This window comes from Artemia sp. Qi Xiang Cuo, chromosome 3 (genome assembly GCF_049724085.1).
Source record: "Artemia sp. Qi Xiang Cuo chromosome 3, ASM4972408v1, whole genome shotgun sequence".
NCBI lineage: Eukaryota > Metazoa > Arthropoda > Branchiopoda > Anostraca > Artemiidae > Artemia > Artemia sp. Qi Xiang Cuo.
The window spans coordinates 67,406,152-67,427,700 of NC_142796.1; the positions used below are offsets into that span (position 1 = coordinate 67,406,152).

At 34.0% G+C, this 21,549-nt stretch overlaps 1 protein-coding gene across 1 annotated transcript in view; it reads right to left on the reverse strand.

The window, feature by feature from the left end:
* The window catches only part of Bre1 (E3 ubiquitin-protein ligase Bre1), a 96,983-nt gene that overhangs the window by 16,751 nt on the left and 58,683 nt on the right, over positions 1 to 21,549 (reverse strand). Inside the window, exons 9-12 of the mRNA XM_089086528.1 lie at positions 19,837 to 20,094; positions 13,531 to 13,674; positions 6,631 to 6,770; positions 3,256 to 3,523 (exon numbers count right to left, since the gene is read on the reverse strand). Coding sequence (XP_088942654.1) covers positions 3,256 to 3,523; positions 6,631 to 6,770; positions 13,531 to 13,674; positions 19,837 to 20,094 — 810 coding nt within the window. The remainder of the gene's footprint in view (positions 1 to 3,255; positions 3,524 to 6,630; positions 6,771 to 13,530; positions 13,675 to 19,836; positions 20,095 to 21,549) is intronic.

Here is a 21,549-nt window from a genome sequence, read left to right on the forward strand (position 1 = left end):
TGAATGACGTTACATTCTTACGCATTTTGTTTCATTTATTAGTACTTCGCATAAATCACAATAGCTTAGAAAAAAGTGTAAAAAAAACTTTTTTCAAACGATCGTTCTAAATTAAACTTATAGAGCGTCAACCATCCAGATTCAAAACAGCTTGTGTGCAAAAAAATATATATAAATAAATACCCGAACGTAAGCTTGGTCTAGGTATCAGCTGGGTCGATGGACTTGTATATTTTGGGATATATTACTGAAATAATTGGGGCTTATAATTAATGTGTTGGGGAAATACTGGAGAGAAGTAGTGTGGGAGAAGGCTTCTAAGGTATTACAGTTTTGTCTCCATTAAAGCTAAAATTTCCAATAGAAGGTGGGCTTTATCTAGGGGATACTAATACACAAAAGACCAACGAAGTTATGGAACGAAAGGGGCCAAAATGGACTATCAAAGTCCCAAAAATATAAGTGCGAAAAAAAAAGGCGGATCATGGTGGTTTTGGATTACATATTCTCAGGAAAAAAACAAGCAGCAGCAGCAGCAGCAATACGGTTATTTTTTTTTTGTTTACCAATAACTGTTGAAACACCTTAAGGGTCGTGTCTCATTAGCAGCTGAGCAGATCAACTTGTATCTTTCGTCTTTATATTCCTTGATTCATGGGGACTTGGATTTGCGCGGTGGGTGAAGGTTGGAGGGAGAAATTAACCCAGAAGAAGGGGTTCTGAGATTTGGCAGTTTTTAACGCTGATAAAACTGAAGTTTGTTGATCAGACGGTGGCCTCTAACTAAGAGATACGACTATGCAAGTAAAACGGAAAAAATCAGAAGAAGGGTAAATTAGGTTACAATAATCAGATTAATATAAATTAGAAACAAAACTAAATAAATCCAAAGAGCCAAAAATTTGAGGTCATAACAACAAGCGGCCGAAGATTTGAGCTGCCTACCATAGCAAGCGGATGGAGGCGACAAAATCCCACGAAACGAGCCTTTTTGCCAGCCAAAGATATTGATAAAACAAGCCCTTTTAGCAAGTATACTACAAAAATAGTTTCTTTCCCGAAAAAATTTCTAGAAAGATTCCGAAAATTTCGCTCTAATCAGACATTTCAGCCAAAATTCATACGATGGCGTCGGGTTGCTTGGTAATTTTCCTTGGACAAAATTTATCGTTTTCTGTCAGAAGTTATTTTTAAATAGTAGTTTGATGAACCGCAAGAGTAATTCCTCTAATCACCTTTTACGCTACACCAAACCTGACCCCGGTAACCCCTAAAAACAATTTCGAAAATACTGCCAATCATAAGCATCTTTCATATTTTTTGAGAAGAACTAGAAGGATGGACGGAGGACATTTTTCTGGCGTGGTTTGAAAAGGAGGAACGAGTAGACATTATGAAATAGCTATACACATTTTATATTAATCAAAAATATATTATTATTTATTATTATCTTGTTATATTATTATTATATTTATGCTATTATTATTGATTTGTTATTATTTCATATTACATAGTTTTATATTAAATATGAATTTATATAATTTTATATTAGAAATATTTTATTCAATCCTCTGATTGATTAAAATATCCCGGAATGCTCGGACTGAGTCAAATAATGAGTGTCACTCGATTGGCACCTTCAGAACATTGTAAATTTTGCTTTTGACTTCTAAGTAATCTTTTCTTCTTTTCTTTTCTATTGTTCTATTTCCCCTCCCACTTCTCCCTCTTGGGTAGAGGCTTCCGTCCATGTTGGGACAGAATGTTGGCAATGTTTATTGCGCTTGACACCTCACTCTGGCATGGTTTACAACGGGTAGGAGTAGGGACAGCAGGTCGCCATTCTTTTTTTGTGTGTGTGTTTTGCATTTTATCAGTCTCCCTGTATTTTCTGCCATAAAGCGTTGTGGAGAGGGGGGAGGGGATGGGAGGAGAAATATGATGGCGAATTTTTCGTTTTTTGCTCAATTTCTTTGTTGAACAATGTATTTCGATTCTAAGCGTCTAAGCACAAACAGGATAGTGCTATCTTTCTGAAGAGCCATGGTTGATAAAATACCATCATTTACTTGTTCTAATTTATTTACTATTCTATATTTTAATTAAAGTCCTATTGTGCTAACGACCACAACCGCACGTGAGAAATAGGGCCAAAAAGCTATCCTTTTTTTTTTTTAATTAATCCCACCTCCTCTTCTCTCGGTGACCTTCAAATTTTCTTTAAAAATATCTCATAATTTATCTAATGTCACCTACTCATTTCTTAATAAAATAATAAAAATAATAAGGTATCTTTAACACTTTGTGTTTCAAAAGATTTGTTTGGAAAAATAACTTACTGATTCTCATAATTAGTTAATTAATTAGCAAATTAATAAATTCTCATAATGTCAAAACTAATAATACATGTTCTTCTAAAAGTTTTAGTGTTGTCTGCGAGCTTAACTGATTAAGGAGCTTAATAAGAAACTTCAGGAACCAAGTTCAGGGACTTGATTGTTTTTTACTATTGATTGATTTGATTTAATTGATTGGTTGATTAATTTAAAAAACTTTTCTCACAAAACAAGTTTTTCAAAGTAGAGAGCTCCATTAAAACAAAAATGAGCAGAAATAAGGTCAAATAATCTTCCAAGCGTAAACCTACCACATAACACCATCAATAAATAAAAGAAACCCGAAACGAACAAAAATTACAATAAATAACAGAGTCAAAACTGAAGACGAGCAAAAAGTAACATGAGTAGGGTTAAAAACCCCCATGCCTTCTCAAGACCAGAACATAATTTGCACTTTACTGAAAACAGAATAAGTTTTAAATGTTTTCACTTTTTTTTACTTTAATAAATAAAAAATTCTTGAAACTTTAAGGATCAAATATCAGTATATGTATATTAAACTGACAATCCACAGTAATTGGTTTTAATTTCAGTAAAGTGCAACCTAACTAAAAATGCCACTAGCCATTTCAATTTCCAATCGATTCAGCCCTTTTCGATTTTTTTTTACGACAACTCCTTCTGTACGAATTGCCCTGGTCAAAAAAAAAAAAAAAAATTCTTTGTTGAATTTCAAAATATACTAAATTTAATACAGGAGACTTAGAAGGTATGGTAAATTTTTCTATAATAGGTACATGTTCAAGCTAACACAGTAATGATCCGGAATATTACGAAAAATACCCCCCCCTTTGCCCAATATTTGTCTCCTAGGGACGGAAGGAGGGAGTGAAGGCGTACTTACCAATGAACTTACCAATTTCTGGGCAGCAACTTGTTTCTGTAATGTATGAGTCAAATCTTCAAGCTGCTTGATCTTTTTTAGTGCATCTTCTTCAGCCATCTTTTTTCTATCCTCTCTCTTTGTATCCTGCATTTTTTTAATTTGATTTTTCAGATCTTCTACTTCTTGTCGAAGTTTCTTTTCAGATGCTAAAATTTGGGCTTTCTCGCGCATATCTTTACTTGCCCCTTTATGAAGATCTAGAAGTAACTTCATTTCGCGTTGGTCTGCAAGAGCTTTCCTAAAGAGAGAAATTATTTAATTCTTTATATTCCGGTTTCTACCCCATCATTCACATAGATGCCCTTTTTTCTGACGCATAATGGTTCTGCTGCACCATTTCCGGTAAAAACACAAACAGCCAAAACAACAACATTGGAAGTATATATATATATATATATATATATATATATATATATATATATATATATATATAAAAAAAAAAAAAAAAAAAATAGATTTAATATTTTCTCCGCAAGAAAAGTCCAACCCAAATTTTAACATAATATAACAGGAGAGAATCACATGTAAAATAACATTTTTCGATTTTTTTTTATTTATCTTCTTTTTTATTGACAGACACATTTTCTCAAAATCTAGTAAGACCAAAAGCATGAACAAAATCTGTCATGCACTGTCATGGCCCAGGCACAAGCTGTTATGGCGCAGGAGCTTTCAAAAACACGAATGGTATCAGCAATATAACACTGAAACCATCGATTCACATGAAAACACAACTATCTGAGCCCAGGAGATACCATAGAAAGTGATTATTAGGATTTGGTGAAAAAAAAACCTTAAAAATTCACTGTAACAGAAAAAAAAGAGAACACAAAAACATGTCAGTCAAATTGCAATTTTTTTTAATTAAATGAACGAAAAGAAAACTTTCTTCACTGATACTACAAGAAACGTGCACTTGAATAAGGGTATACCCTTACAGGATTCCACAGCGTCAAGCAAAGCAGCATCGCTTTTTGCGTTTTTAGCATCGCAAAAAGCGAAGCTGCTTTTGCTACGCGACAAAATTTGCGTTGCTGCGACAAAGTTGCTGCGACAAAGTTGCTGCGTGACAAAATTTGCGATGCCTGGCCAGTTTTGTCGCGCAACAACTGTTACTGATGTGGCTCTTTATGGCTACGATTTGAAAAACCTAATCAAAGTTAGAAGTTGCTCAAGCCTGTGGATTTTCTTCGCTTTTAATAAAGATTATAGCAAAAAGTTAGTAATGAGATTCCTAATTACGAAAGCTGCTTTAATAAATCCTATAGGGTCTGTTCTCTCAAGTTCCTTATTTGTTCAATTTGAAAAGTTCTTTTCAAATTAATTGTGTACCAGCGTTCAGAGTTTTAATACAAAAATAAATAATATAAGGGATTTACGTATGGGCCATACTATCTAAAAAACAACAACAACCCAATTCTGCCACTTTTTTTTAATTGTGTACCGGCGTTCAGAGTTTTAATACATACAATAAGTAGTATAAGGGATTTACGTATGGGCCATACTATCTAAAAAAAAACAACAACCCAATTCTGCCACTTTTTTTTAATTGTGTACCGGCGTTCAGAGTTTTAATACATAAAATAAGTAGTATAAGGGATTTACGTATGGGCCACACTATCTAAAAACAACAACAACCCAATTCTGCCACTTTTTTTTAATTGTGTACCGGCGTTCAGAGTTTTAATACATAAAATAAGTAGTATAAGGGATTTACGTATGGGCCAAACTATCTAAAAAACAACAACCCAATTCTGCCACTTTTTTTAGGAAGGCAAAAATAACTCTTGTAGGCGAGTTAATGTTTCTTAATCGATACTGACAGTACTTACTATAACCTATATATTGAATTTCAATGTTATTATAGTTACTTAAAAACTTAACGAACTAAGATTGCTGTATAAGGGTGAGCTGGATAAAAGTGAATTATTTTTATGTAAATGCAAATGAAGAATCTGAGTAAACTTTTTTTTACATACATCACACTCATTTTGTCTTCCCTATGTGTGAATTCTTTGATGCATATGTAAACTTGAAATCTGACTAAGATTTTTTTTTACACATATCACACTTATACTGCCTTTCGTTTAATACGGGAGGCAAATCTGTGATTAATATTGTACTACTACGAATTGTCATTTTAGCAAATATTTTAGAGAAAAGGGCAATCCAGATAGAAGCACAATGAAATATCAATGGTTGCTTTACTTATGCTAACTATTAAATTGTATGTTACTAAGCACTTAAACAAAACTAGTTTGGTTATTTCTTCTTCATAATATTCATCCCTGTGAAAAGCGGAAACAAACGTAGAAACATTTTCTTTAAAAGAACTTGCCACTTCTATTTCAATTCTTCTTAAAGGCATCCCCGACATCATAAATAAATATGAACTTGTGCAAGGCTTATTCAATTTTATTTTCTTTTTTATTTAATATGCATCACGAGGCTAATTAAGTACCTGATATTGAACTAACCTTTTACCATGTTCAAAAAACAATGTTTTATACATCTGTTGAACCTTCACTACCTTTTTACTATGTTCAAAAACATTGTTTTAAACACTTACTCAAACTGCACTATCTTTTTCCTAGGTTAAAGAACGACGTTTTATAAACATGTTCAACCTTACCTATCCTTTCACTATGTTCGAACAGGTCCAATCCCGCTTTCTAGGGCTATAATGAGAGAAAGGTTGAGGTGACTAGGGCACGTTTTGCGAACGACAGATGACTGATTGCCAACGATTGTCCTTTTCGGCAAACCATCTAAGGCTAAACGGAAAACAGGTCGTCCACGGCTGGGGTGGGAACTTCCTGGGAGGGTTTAAAGAAGGATACTTTGAATAGATTCGGGTGGAGGAGGAGCTTGCGTAGCTGTGTTGGCATCAGGCGGCTTGGTGCTGCGGTGAGTTGTGAGTAATAGTTGTAGTAGTATACAAGGGAACGATCAAGCTACATGAAAGACGGCTATAAAGAATTCATAGGAGAGAGTACTCTTGCTGTAACTCTTGCTGTATTTTTGACTGTGAAGTCGGAACATTTTCTCACAAAAAAAAAAAAAAAAAAAAAAAAAAAAAAAAAAAAAAAAAAAAAAAAATCATGAGTGAACAATCATAGAAATTATGTTTCGTCTATTCTAGATGTAGCGTAAACTAAATTTTTATTTTTTACCTTTTATCTCACAGATGGATAGCGAGACCCTTTTGTCACTTACCTTTATCCTTTCACCAAACTTTAAATACTCCCATCCCTCCTACCTCTTTGAGTGGAGCTATTACACCATACATATGGCAACACATTACATTTAGAAACAAAAGAAGCCCTAAAGTTCAAATGTATTTACTTCAGCTGAGACTTTAGATCCCGAACAATTTCTGACTCGACAGGAACCACCTTCTCATTTTTCGTCTCCTTTTTGACTTCATCGCCGCTTGAGTGTTCAAGTTCAAGCTTATCCTCTATCTTGCCTTTCTCTTCTGACGCCTGCAAAAAAAATTAAACGTTATTAGACAGATGCCAAAGAGTAATAAGAATTACTGAAGTAATTGTCTTATATATAAGGTTCCATTGTAACTGAACCACCGTGTAACTGAGCCCCAAGCAACTGAACCCCTGAAACTGAACCACCGTGCAACTGAACCACCGAGCAACTGAACCACCGTGCAACTGAACCCTCATGCTACTGAACCCTTTTTAACTGAACCCTCGTGCACCTTAACCCCATTTAACTAAACCCCCATTTAACTAAACCACCATGTAACTGAACCCCCGTGCAAGTGAACCACCGTACAACTAAACCACCGTGAGACTGAACCACCGTGCAGCTGAACCCTTGTGTAACTGAGCCCTCGTGCAACCACCGTACTTACCATTGGGTAAAATACAAGTTAGAATTTTTACATGTTCAACCTTGTTGGAATTGTTTGCTTTTTGAAGTCCTTATATAAATTACTGTCAAGATGATTTATAAAAATGCTTGATTATTTTGTCACATAAACAAAAAAAATTGGCCATCATGATCTCTTCAAGCAAGACATTTTTCACTGTTTTATGTCTGTTAATTGCAGTTCCCTTCACCTCATTACTCTCCGCGGGTCAAAGCGTTTACCCCTCTCCGCCGCGGGAAATTTCTCCTCCTTCCCCCACGGAAACCTCATCACCAAGAAAATACCCCCTTCGCTGAAATTATGCTTTTCAAAATTAAAAAATCTTCTTTGAGTCGTGTTATTTTTTAGTTTAATTGAGAAGTTCTAAGGGAAGTGGAAAAAATAATTTATGTGTAAATCTTGCCCCCTCCCCCCCTCCGTGCAAATACTTTCTTCTCATGAAAGATCCTCCAGAAAACCACCAAACAAAAATTTTCGTATTTTTCCCAATGACAAATACTGTAAGCAACAGACAAATCAAAAAAACTTAAAAAGGAACTGAAACTTCTGCAATGGGGCTATCTGATTGTTTTGTAGCTAGGAAGAGAGGGATATACCTCAAAGGGCGCATTTTGATGCCAAAACATTACCGCTCTCATTGAGCCTTCAAATAAATAAAGAATTAAATACATCCGATCTAAATTTTGAGACAGCCATTTTATTTAAAACAGTTCAAAGGTTAAATAACTGTACCATAGTTAAATAGCTATGGTTCATAACCCTCAGCCGCTGGTGCAAGGGCTGTAAGTTATACAAGTTGCCTTTTGCTAACATATACACTTTTTTTTATCAAGAAAAGATGGCATGTTTGATCCAATAAATAAAAAAAAGCATGCAGTATTAAGTTCAAACCTTAGGGAAATGTCAAGAAGAATGCCAAACACATTCAAAAAGCATTTATTCCTTTATTGGTTGTGAAAAGGAAATAGCAGGAACATTTACAATGGCTGATGGTATCAGCCATCACATTGTTTGGAAAATATTTAGGAGCATCTTCAACTAAATCAAGAAGCACAATTTGCACCCAGTTTTAAAAGACGTTGTATCTGCAATGTGTCGAGAGGGTATAAATGTGTCTAAGGGTATAAACCTGAGGATATGAAGTTAAAACTTTCAGGTTACTTTGAAATAAATCTTATAGTGATTCTGTGAGATTGGAGTATGGAAGACAAAAATTCTACCAGCTGCTGGCTTCCGGGATTTTTATCACCAGTTATTTATGTTCAAGTATAATAATAATAATCTACCTTTATGCTTCTCAGGCATGTTTGAGGTTAGGTCTGATTGCCACAATTATAACACTCAAACAAGCAAGGCACTGTCTGTCCCAATTGCCATTACTACAAGGTGGAGTAGTAATGATAAGACAATTAATGACACAACAAGCTTTATTTTACTTATAAATTTATGGACTAGCATTAATATGATTATTAATGATATCAAATGCTTTGGAAAACTTCTTCTTCTTCTTTTGTTGTTTGAGGTATGTGAAGGAGTATGGTGGATTATTTGGATAGTTTTTCCTTTTTTTCTTGTTACGGTGACTCCAGTAGCAACTCAGCAAGGAATTATGTATTTTATTTATACACATATACATATATATTTTTTTTTTTTATATATTATCAGTATTTCTGGTATACTTAATTTGTGCTATAAATTAGTACTAAAATTTTCTCTTTTTTTCTATTCCTGGCATGCCCCTAAGACAACTTGCCATAGCAAGTTCATGGGCAAGCTAGAAGATTTAGTTGAAAGACTTGTTTTTTTTCATGTATTATATATATATATATATATATATATATATATATATATATATATATATATATATATATATATATGTATATCTATGTATTTTGTCAAGTTCTATTTTTTATTAATAAACTAAACATGAACAGGGCAAGTTGAAGGAATGTTGAAAAAAAGGCTGGAGTGCAACAAGTCCCACTCCCATATCCTTTTTAGTTGCAATGTCCTCAAAGACATCTGACCAAAATTCGTTATCTAGATTCACAAAGTCAAACATTGTCAGCACAGATGTTTATTACTTAACGTCCAAAAGGTCTAATTCATCTGAAACAGAGTAATAAATCAGCTTTAATGGTTTGTGATATCGGATTTTCTTTTTCTTTTGCAAAAATAAAACAAAGCTTTTTCGTGAATACTTTTGACAGGCGTTCCTATCATGAACTTAAGAAACAAACAATTTCAACAAGGTTGAAAATGTAAAAATTCTAACTTGTGTTTTACCCAATGATATTGCCTAGTATTTTTAGAGAACTGAAAATCTGAGTTCAGTGGTTCAGTTGCACAGTGGTTCAGTTACATGAGGGTTCAGTTGCACGGTGGTTCAGTTGCACGATGGTTCAGTTACACGGGGGTCTAATTACATGGAGGGTTTAGTTACATGGGGGCTCAGTTAAATGGGGTTGAGTTGCACGAGGGTTTAGTTACACGAGGGTTTAGTTAAATGGGGTTCAGTTGCCCGGTGGTTCAGTTACACGAGGTTTCAGTTGCACAGGCGTTCGGTTATACGGGGGTTCAGTTACCCGCACACCCTTACATAAAGCCGAATAGTAATTTTGCCGAATAGTGAATAAAAGCGTTTATTTTCACAGAGTAATTAGAGAAACTAATAAAAAAGGTTTATTAATTATCTTCTTTTCAGAAAATTGATGAACTTATAAATAAATTAAGAATGCTGATTTTAATGTTCATCCAGAAACTTGGTATTTAAGTGGAATTTCATATTTATCTTGTTTTAGGAACAATTGGAATTGCCTAATTTTTAGATTGAATCTAGAAGCAATGAAAGCCCGAAACACAAAGAAGAAGAAAAAAGTGGTTCATCTAACACCATTAAGACCAAACTTTCTTTTTATACAAACATACCCAAAGGGCATTAAGAGACGATGTTGGAGCGGCCAAAGTCCTAGCTTATGCACGTAACACTATGTACCTTGAAATTAATTTTACAACTCTACGTTAAGCAAGGTGTAATGTGGATGACTCTGCTAAAAAGTGGGTTGGGAGATAGAGGAGCGGGATGAGGAGGAGGTATCATGTGCCCACTTTGCATTTCACTCATACAGATTAAAAATTGGAAAGCCTAAGTGCAGCTTCGACTGGTCTCGGTTTTAAACCCAGTCAGGTCGTCTTGCACCGAATCTAGATAGGCCTTAGTTTGCATAGAATCTTAACTTTGGTAATTTTTTAGTCATTTCTTTATATATTTTCTTCCGATACGTATCAGAGCAAAAGTTGTCAACATCTTCACATTTTGATATACCGAGAATAAATGTTTGTAATAAAGTAACATTTTGATACATCTTCAATATACCGAGAATAAATGTTTGTAATAAAGTAACATTTTGATACATCTTCAATATACCGAGAATAAATGTTTGTAATAAAGTAACATTTTGATACATCTTCAATATACCGAGAATAAATGTTTGTAATAAAGTAACATTTTGATACATCTTCCATATACCGAGAATAAATGTTTGTAATAAAGTAACATTTTGATACATCTTCAATATACCGAGAATAAATGTTTGTAATAAAGTAACATTTTGATACATCTTCAATATACCGAGAATAAATGTTTGTAATAAAGTAACATTTTGATACATCTTCAATATACCGAGAATAAATGTTTGTAATAAAGTAACATTTTGAAACATCTTCAATATACCGAGAATAAATGTTTGTAATAAAGTAACATTTTGATACATCTTCAATATACTGAGAATAAATGTTTGTAATAAAGTAAATTTTTGATACATCTTCAATATACCGAGAATAAATGTTTGTAATAAAGTAACATTTTGATACATCTTCAATATACCGAGAATAAATGTTTGTAATAAAGTAACATTTTGATACATCTTCAATATACCGAGAATAAATGTTTGTAATAAAGTAACATTTTGATACATCTTCAATATACCGAGAATAAATGTTTGTAATAAAGTAACATTTTGATACATCTTCAATATACCGAGAATAAATGTTTGTAATAAAGAAGTGATGCAATATTCGTTGATAAACTCTTCGAGGAATAGCGATTGATACTAATAGAAATATGTCTTTCTCGATTTTAAAGGCTGATTTTCCCACCCGCGAGCCAACTTTCAAAAAGTACTACTAACAAAGGAGCAAAAGGTACAAGAGAACAAGGGTTCCATCAGCAAAGCTTCAATTTCTTTTGGAACAAGATAACAATTAAGGTTTATGAGGCACATTTGATGCCACTCCTATGCCTCAGTCCCAAACGCAGAAAATGAAATAACAAATTCAACCAGAATTAAGATTAAATAGGGCTAGTAACAAAATATGGCAGTTCTTTTGGACCTGTGGGAATAATGTTGCTTTTTGGGTTTCTAAATTTTCTATAAATAATTATGAGAAGATATTAAGGGACGCTAAGGAATTATCCCATAATTGCTTGGCGTAACAACCTCTGATAGTTCTCTCAACACAAACCATATATCTCCTTTTCAGCACAAATACTGTAGGCTCTGGCTAAAAAAACAAAAAAAAAAGAGGAAAGAATACAGCATTGGACTTTACAGTCCCTACCGACGGTGCTGATCTCCGTTTCTTGGCCCTTCAGCCAGGAAGAGCAATGAGGGAATGGGGGCCAACCATCCTGTGCTTTCGCAAATCCTTCCTGTTTACCTTCTCCAGATTTCTGCTGGTACCCATTTAAAGCTGGGCCGACTCTGGCTGAGCTTACAGAGTCACGCCACTGACCCCCGTCCCAAAACAAAATAATTGGATGCACTAGGATTCGAACCCTCCCCCTCTCGGACAAAGAATTCTAAATCCAAGAATTCTAAAGAAACAGCAAAAACCTCCCCTTGACCCCAAAAATAAACAGCTTTCGATCACGTAACATTCAGCAATCAGGCCTGAGGTTCACAGTTTCGTTAAAATGCAATAAACCAAAATTGGCAGCTCAAAAAAGGGCAGAGCCAAAGTGTTTCTTTCGCAACACAAAAAGAATACAAACCATAAAAATACACCCCGACAAATAGATATTAGGGGAAATATATGAATTGCCCCAATACTTTTCAGTTTAATGTTGCGGAGCATAAAGTTTGTAATTTTGTTAGAAATACAAACAAACACAAAAATCATATTTTTTGGTCACAAATAAGAAATATAGCCTAATATATGTCTAAGCTGCTTCAATTTTCATTCGTTTTTTTTTACTGATCTTATGACTGCGTTGTGTCTGCTGCATTTAGATGGTCCTATACATCTGACTTCAATCAATTACATAAGAAAAATGCTGTTTATCGGACAAATGTTGCTGCATATCACAAAACACAAACTTTTGCGTAAAATCGCAAAATTTTACATTTAAACTGAACATTGCGAAAATCAAAGTAAAAACCTATGACACTATTGAGAATAACAATGTCCAAGTGGAAACCCTGGTCGTGACACCATGGAACCTTTGATAATATCATAAAATGATAGTTTGCCAATAGAATATTTCATGGCAATTATTATAAGTGTAAAAATATTAAATACGATTTTTACGCGGGATAGTTAAGATACAGTATATGCATTTGAGTAGCTGATTGTCATAATATTCTGAAAAAGAGAAAGGAAATAGGCCAATATGGTGGGAATTGAGCCGTCCACATACTGGGTATTAGAGCCTTCACTATAAATATTCATAGACAAAAAGAGAAAATACATTACTCAAAGACTAATAACCCGAATAGATGCAAGATAATAAATAAAAAGCATAGCAATACGGCAACCATACATCTAACAAGAGTGGTAGCAATAAATCAATCAGTTTAGAAAAGTAGACTTATATAACCAGTTGTGCCTGCTTTCAAATCAGTTTTCAACTGGTTTCAACTTAAAAATCACTTTCTAAATGCCTTAGGAAACCTTTACTGTTTCAAAAGCGCAAGATAGCAATACACACTATGTGTAGTTACCATAAATTATTACATCATAAATTAATACATGTTTGGTATTTGTTTTCTCGTTTTTTCTCTTCATTTTTGTAATGCCTCTTTAAATTTCTTTATTTTATATCGTTTTAACGAGTTTTACTTGTTTTATTTTTTTAACATGTTATGAACATTTTCAGTTTAAATAATGACTAATAAATGGATTTTCATTCTGACATGTTTAACTTTGGCATTCTTTTGCCAGTCTTTTAGCCTTCGTTGCATTTTCTTTTGTCCTGCTTTTATTTATTGACCCGAAAATTTGAATTCGGTACTCCGGGGCACGTGATGACATTTTTGAAATAAATATCATATCTTATGCTACGTCTATGGCAGTACCTCTGGGTCATCGTTTGCTTCAATTTTAATCTCCGTTTTTCGCTCCTCTTTCATAATCGATGCTTGAATTTCTTCTTCTTTGGCGGACAATTGCTGCTCCAAAGTTGTTATCTTGTTTTGAGTCTCTTCGGCTTCTTTTCTTGTCTGAAAAGGCAAAGAGACACAACTAAAATAAAACTCAACAAAAAAAAAAAATGCTGAATTCCAGATGAATTTTCGTGTTTTTTGAGCATATGAAATATGATTTATTTCTGAAACGTCAACATAAATCCATGACATTAAGCTCGCAACTGAAAAAGATAATTCTCAATATAGTCTCTTCCGTGGGACTTGAAGAAAAAATTACCAATGCATTATTGGTGAATTTAATTGACATTTTTTTTCGAGAAGATGTATAGTTGTTCAAGGTATTTGCGGGTCTATTTCGTGAGACCTAATTATCGCGTTAAGATGTTTTACAGAGGAAGCCCGTGAATTTTTTGTTTTTTGTTTGTTTTTGTGTTTGTTTTCCCGAATTTTTTTCTACTGATATCCTTTATCCTGCATTTATATAATCAAGCTAATTAATATATTTTGATTGCAAATGCAGAGAGTCGGAAAAGGATACGCGAATCAGAGTAATTTTGACCCTCTCCCTGAAATTCTTGTCTGATGTGTACAAGAAGTAACGAAAATTCATATTAGCAATTTTTTCCCCGCTCTGTAAAGTTAATTCTGGAACCCCCCCCCCCTCTTCACACAAAAATCTTGGATACAACCCTCGTTATTTATTTTAAAAAGGCAAAATAACTTTTTGCAAAATAACTTTTAAAAAGGCATTACGATTTTGTTTCCATTCATTTTTGTTACGTTTCTTTCGAGTCAGACAAAAATTTCGGGGGGGGGGGGGGGGTCGGGAAGCCCGGAGGGCACTGACTTAAATTTATTGAGAATTACTATTTTTCTTTCTGTTTTCGGGTTTATTTTTAAGTATATGGTCACATGTTTTTAAAAACACGTAAGTATGTATCTATGCATTGCATACTAAAATTTTCTTGACAAAATAAAATCCAGCAATAGCTACAATACAAAAGAGACAAAATCACATATATTAGCACACTGCCGCTCATAGTGTAAAACAAGGATGGATTTTTTTATTGTAATTTTATAATACTAGATTCCAACTATAATCTTAAGAATCCAACTCATTTTATTTCAGAATGGATGGTCCAAATATATAAATGCCCATTCACTATGAGGTTTTATTAATATCGAGATTTAGCTAGTGCTAATTTAAGCCAATACCATTTTTCTTAAAATTTCCTGATTGGCCAACAAAATTTGGGAAAATTCTGATTAGCTAAAATTAGGGCTAGCAAAATCTCATTGTGAATGGGCCTTAAGCAATCCAAATTAAAGCATTTAACCAGATAAGAAACACCGAACACAGCTGAGGAGGATTTTTACACAACAATCATTACTATACCCTCTGAAATAGTAAATAACAACATTATATAATTATAATAAGTTTAATATTATAACGGTGAACTTACAAAAAGTTTTCGATCGAAGCAACCGTAATACATTAGTGATAAACTTCCAATGAATTTCAAAGTAACCACTACATAATTAGAGTAAATGCGTCTTTCCTCTCTAATAGAACAAAAGTTGTCAAAAGCCCAAATGTATATTCTGATCTCCTCCCAATTTACAATGGTGTGCCCGGGGGATCCCTCTTATCCCAAATTTTATTTCTTGTAATGATAAATAACCTTGGTATTGGTTTCTCAGATGCATGGAAACTTGTTGATGATCTAACTGTCTTAGAAACATGTTTAAAAAGTTTAAGAAGTAGCCCAATGGATATGGTGGAATAGATATCAGATGAAGCTGTTACAAATGATAGTCAATCCTTAAAACTCACCAACTCCCCCCCCATCCCGGAGTTGGATCTAGGTTTTTTTCACGGGGGGGGGGGGAGGAGGATCAAATGCAGATTTTGCCACCCCCTGCCGCACCATCAATACTATAAATATTACAATTTTCGTTTAGAGTGTAAGTTGAACGCATTTCATGGGAAAAAACGGCACTGGAATGTATTTATTACATATATCGCCTTGTGAAAACAAGAATGTCGTAACCACACTTTTTAAAATTCCAAGAAAAACGGATGAAACGACAATTTAAAGCCACTAGTAAGGGAAACTTCTTTGTAGAATTTTGGTCCTGTTGGATGAGATTTACTAGGTCAAAAGGTCGAACAAACAACAAACACGACATTTTAGCCCGCCCTTTTTTGCCGGTAAAGTAGTTACAACAAAAGTGCAGGACAGCGGTTGGGTTCCTTTTCCACTTTGTTACGACATCTTTCATCAATATTATCTGAGGAATGCCAAGGCTTATCTTAAAGCTTAGACGTGGCGGTTCTACCTTTTTGTACTACTTTGGTCTTTTAAACTGAATTTAATACAAAGTAATTATAACACAACTTCAGAAATTTCGACTACTTGGTAAAAAACAAACAAAAAAAAGCAAGGTAACTTTTTGGGTCTGTTTTTACTGCATGTCCCCGTTCTCAGATTTTTTTTTATGGGGGGAGGAGGGTTGAATCTTCTTCTTCTGGGCATGCTCTCTGTACTGTAGTAGTTGGTTGGTTGTTGTGTTGAATCATGCTTGCAAAAACACACTTGTAGTTCTCGACATTTAGATTTAGAGGTTGCATCTTTGCAACCTGTAGGATGCATCTTTGCAGGTTCCATCAGGTTGCATCTTTGCAACCTTTAGGCTGATCGCACATCTTTGATTTTTTCAATAGGGACAACAGGTTTGAAATCCAACAGCTTTGGGACAACAAGAAACTCAACAACTTTTGTGGAAGAAGTGTCTTTCCTTGGTTGCATCTTTCCATGTCTTGCCTAAAGGTTGCATCTTTGCAACCTGTAGGGTGATCGCAAATCTTTGATTTTTTCAATAGGAATAACAGGTTTGAAATCCAACAGCTTTGGGACAACAAGAAACTCAACAACTTTTTTCGAAGAAGTGTCTTTCCTTGTCTTAGTTTTACCCTACAAAGCAATGTTTATTTCAGAGACTGATTCTTCAAAAAACGACAGTTTGTAACCGACTCTTTTCGAGTAGACTTGTTTAAACTGAAGTTGCTTAACTTTGGAAAATGGAACATTAGCGTATTTATAGATCTTGGAGGCCTGCTGAAAATCCAGCAGTTTGGTCATTAGATGAACAAACTACGCACTTACGATAAAGTTGAACTTTTGATTTACTCAGCCGGGAGGCATCGTGCAACAAAACGAACTACACCATTAGAAAGCTCGCAAAAATTAACTCTGGTAGGGTTCGTAACTTAACTTTGACTAGGGGTGTCAGTTACGGCATTCTTGCTTTCACAAAGCGATATGTTATTGATCAAAAGGGTTGATTTTATCAACTCACAATTTATTTGGACCAGTTTTGAAAGATATATAATATTACTGATTGAAAAGTACTTCATTCTTTCAAATATAGCCTAAAGGGTGTGCCTAGTAGAAAGGTAGTGGGTTAGGTTAGTCGAATGCAAAGCGTAACATTCATAAAATATGTATTTACCTAGTATAATTATCAAACAGTTTGTAGTAACAAACTGTGACGAGCGACTCGGCCCAATAGTAACCGCAAAAAAAAAAAAAAAAAAAAAAAAAAGTTTTGATAGCAACAGATATATCAACAGAATAGACTTTTTATGCTGATCCCAAAAATATAAAATTTAATAAGTTTAATTTCACCTATCAAAGCAAAGTGCCTGAAAAAATTGCCCAATTTTTGAAAAGGGAGGAAATACCTCAAAAAGGTTCAGGGATCTTAACAAAAACCACACCATCAGATTCAGCATATCAGAAAAGAAAGAACCTTATTGTAGTGGTTTCAGGATCCCATCTGCAAAAATTTTGGGTTTAAAATTTTGTTCAAGAAAAAAGATTAAGGATAAAGTTTTATCTGTTTTTTTTTTTTTTTTTTTTTTTTCAGGGGTGATGGTACTAAACCAATGGTCATAGAAGATCAAAAGAGGTTTCATTCAAACGGAAACCGAAAGCTTTACGTCGTAAAAAAAAAAGGTCTAGAGAGCTCACACCTTCGGGAAAATTTGTTTCCCCCTCTCAGCCGCATTAATATTTCATAAATCGTCTGCTAACTGAACTTAGAGACACATGAAGGTTGAAAGCCTTGGGCACAATTAGGAGGAGTATCAAACTTTAACGTCGTATGAAACAAAGAAAAGAGAAGATAATAAGATAATTTTTTCTGGTGATGAGAAAACGATCTAGATAAATAAACGACAATGGGAAAATTCGCTTAGAGCCTTAATCTATTTTGGAAAACATTTTTTATACAAATGACGTTATAAATAACCAGACGTCACATACCCATACCCCAATGGTTTTACTTTCTAAAAGAGAATAGAATTAAATGAAATTAAGATCGTTTTGCGAAAGAGATTAAAAAGTCTTTCTTTTTATCAAGCGAACCTCAGTCCCCTGGTACTTCACATTGTATCCATATGCAGAACAGCGTAAACTTAAATAAAAGTTCCTCTTATATTGGCTCCAAATAACATCTTTTAAAATAAGATATAGAGGTTATTAACATAAAAAAATAAGATATACATAAGATATACAGGTTATTAACATAAAAAATTTCAACAAAGAGAGGTAAAACTCAATGAACAGACAACAAGCGAGAGTGCGAAAAGATGAAAGACTAAATCAACGCGGATGTTTCGCCTGTATGTAAACTAGGCGTCCTCAGCATAAAAGAAACAAAGATAAAAACAAATAAAACCACCATCAATATTAATAAAATATCATTGTCGCAACCGATCCACTTAGGGAACAGAAGCTATTAGAGTTACAGCTACCTCGATAAGAATACCAAAGCAACTAAGTAAAAAAGTGTAAAAATTGAAATGAAGTCAATTATTATGTTGCGAAATAATCTTCTTGTTAGCTATTCTTGTTGGTTTAGTAGGTAATCTCGTCCCCTGGTGATTTTGTACAATCTTAATTCCCTTCGTGACTATTGGTTCATTTTTCAAAAGGCTATCATAAATTGGGTCAATATTTAAATTGCCTGTGTCTCTATTTATTGAAAGATTAACAAACATATGTTTTTCAATGAAATGCCAATTTCTCTTTCATTAACTTTGCCCGCATTAATTTTGTAGGTTTGTCAGCGGAAAAGGCCTCTGATCAATTGAAAGTGACGTCAAGCGATCATTTGCATCCAATCAAAGCCTATTTGATGATCTATATATATATATATATATATATATATATATATATATATATATATATATATATATATATATATATATATATATATATATATATAAATACGATTTACATTAGTCATTAAACATTAGAATTACATTGGAGTCATTAAATCTGCTTTAATAAAAGTGGGACTAAATATTTTTTTACTTTTATTCTTCAACAAAAGCAAAAAAAACGTAGATTTACTCCCTACCAAACAGTTCTTGTGATATTTTTCGCATTTAATCAACTACCGTGATAAAATGTGGAGTCGTATTTGTAATATTTCCCGACAGGGAAATATTGATAGAAGATTTCGCAAAGATTGATAGAAAAAAATGGGTGTTTTCAAGTTTATCAAAAATTAAAAATAGAATGTTTAGAGATTAGATGTTATATTACCAACATCTACATGCGAAATATACCCTTTTACTTGATTATACAGTAGAATCATTTTTGTTTCGTGTGATTGGTTATAGATGGATAACACATGATGGAAACAGATGAATAAATGGATATATAGAATAATAATTCATTGCTCCTAAAAGAGCGTAGATGATATGAAAAAAAAAGTTTTGATGACACTAGGTAAATTCATCGGTTTTCTGGTGTTATTCCTATGAAATCCATTTTAGCTTAAAAAAAAAAATCAACATTACTTAACACGATGAGCTAAATATTTAATTATTTTCCAGAATCACATGCCCTATCCGTATAGAAAATTGATATATTTCAGCCTTGTTCACCGTTCTATTTTCAGAAATGGAAAAGATGAAACCGCTAAAGCAAGATAAATACTTTCAGTATACCTCCACTGTTCCTCACCCCCAGTTGCAAAAAGGTTAGAAGCTGTAACATTACAGACCTGTCGGCCTACAAGTGTAGCTTGCATTTGCACAGATACGACTCCACAGATCATGCCATATAATAAATTCATCCACAAAGCGAAACTTGTAAAAGGATCTAATATACTAAAAAAAGAAAAAAAATGAGAAGAACCACACAAAATAACAAACAAACAAACCTTAGAAAGGTCAACAGCCACTTCCCTGTACTTTCTCTTATATCTTCCAATTTCCCCTTTAAGTTGGAGATTATGATTCTGGAGTGACGTTATTAAATGACGCATCTCTCTATTAATAGGTCCCGTCTGCTCATTAGCAGCCAATTGCTGCTCAAACTCAATACGAAGCATTTCATACTCCTTACGAACTTGGGCGAGCATATCTTCTAACGTTATGACCTCTGTTCTTAGCTGTTTCTGCCGAATAAGTTCTTCTGCCTTGTGGAAGAAAAGATGTTATATCAAAAATAAAGCAGAACCCAGGCAACAAGACATCAAATAAACAAGAAACTTTAGCGTCCAAACACAAAAATCGTTCCTCCTATCTGAAAAAGATCCAAAATTACAAGAAAAAAGAAAAATAAGACCTGTCGTTTGGGTATTTTGTAGGTTGTTTCATTAAAAATGCTAATTACCAGGGCAATATTACATAGCCCATTACTAAATATTAAATGCCCATTACCAGAGGGCAATAGTTTGCATGGTAAAGAGTTCGTAGAATTATGACCTTTGTTCAAGGCTGCCAGCGAAGAAAGTTTTTTTAGGCCTTGAAGAAGAAAAAAAAAGTTATATGGAAAGGAACCAGGGTCAAATAAAGAAAACCTCTGCCGTTTCAAGCCTAAAAGATATACATCTTTTTTTGCTGTTGTTTTTTCCTTTTAGAGCTATATCTCTTTTTAGAACAAGGTCTTATATTATAAAAGAAAAAAGAAATAAAGTTGATAGACAGGCTAATAATAAAGGTTAGGAACATTCCAATTTAGATATTATAGGCCGTTTCATGAAATGCTCATTACCAGACGACAATGGTTAATATGATAATCTCGTGCAAAATGCGAGAGAAACAAAATAAAATATAACCTTATTCAAGAGACCAAAGGCAAAAGAGATATTGATATTCCAAGCGCTAATGCCACATCTCTAACTCTTGGTAATGAGCTCTGCAGTGAAATGCCGTATACCTTACGAACACCAAACAAGATTTATTCTTTTGTTCGTAATTCTAGATCTCTTCAGCATGAGGTATGCCTTTCTTCTAAAGAATATGAACCAAAAAATATAAAAAAAAGGAGGTACAACAATTGGGTCAGACTTCCTGAAAAATATCAATTTTGGGGGACGAGCTAGGCCTAGAGGATTTCCCTCCCTCCTGCGTATGTATCAATGCTTATCTGTTGAACTTACAGCAGGACCTGGCGTTTTCCGCCACACTTGGCATCTGAAATTCGAACTGTTCGTGGGAATTCATTTAACTATCAGTTTCCCAGACTCACAGCGACTGACCTTGCAGAGGCACACACCCTTCTCCAGGTCAAATGATTGGCAACAACGGGGCTTGAGCCCCCACACGAAGCACAGAGGACTGCAAATCTAGCATGCGTATCGCTCTTCCGCCTCTATACAAAGGGGATGGCGGAGGTAGAGATCCCTGAGACTACACTATTGAGAATTATGGCTTAAAATGGCACTTCCGTTTGTGTTTTCTCCATAGTAAAAAGTGCAAACCTTTACTGAGCTGAAATTATTATAAAAAGAAACTTTTATTTTTTATTTTAAGGAGTAATATACTCCGTAATTAAGATAATTTAGTATCGCTTATTCAAATCCAGACCAGAGCAAGGAATTATACGACTCAAGGCAACAATCACGGTCTATAAGACACATGTCTATAAT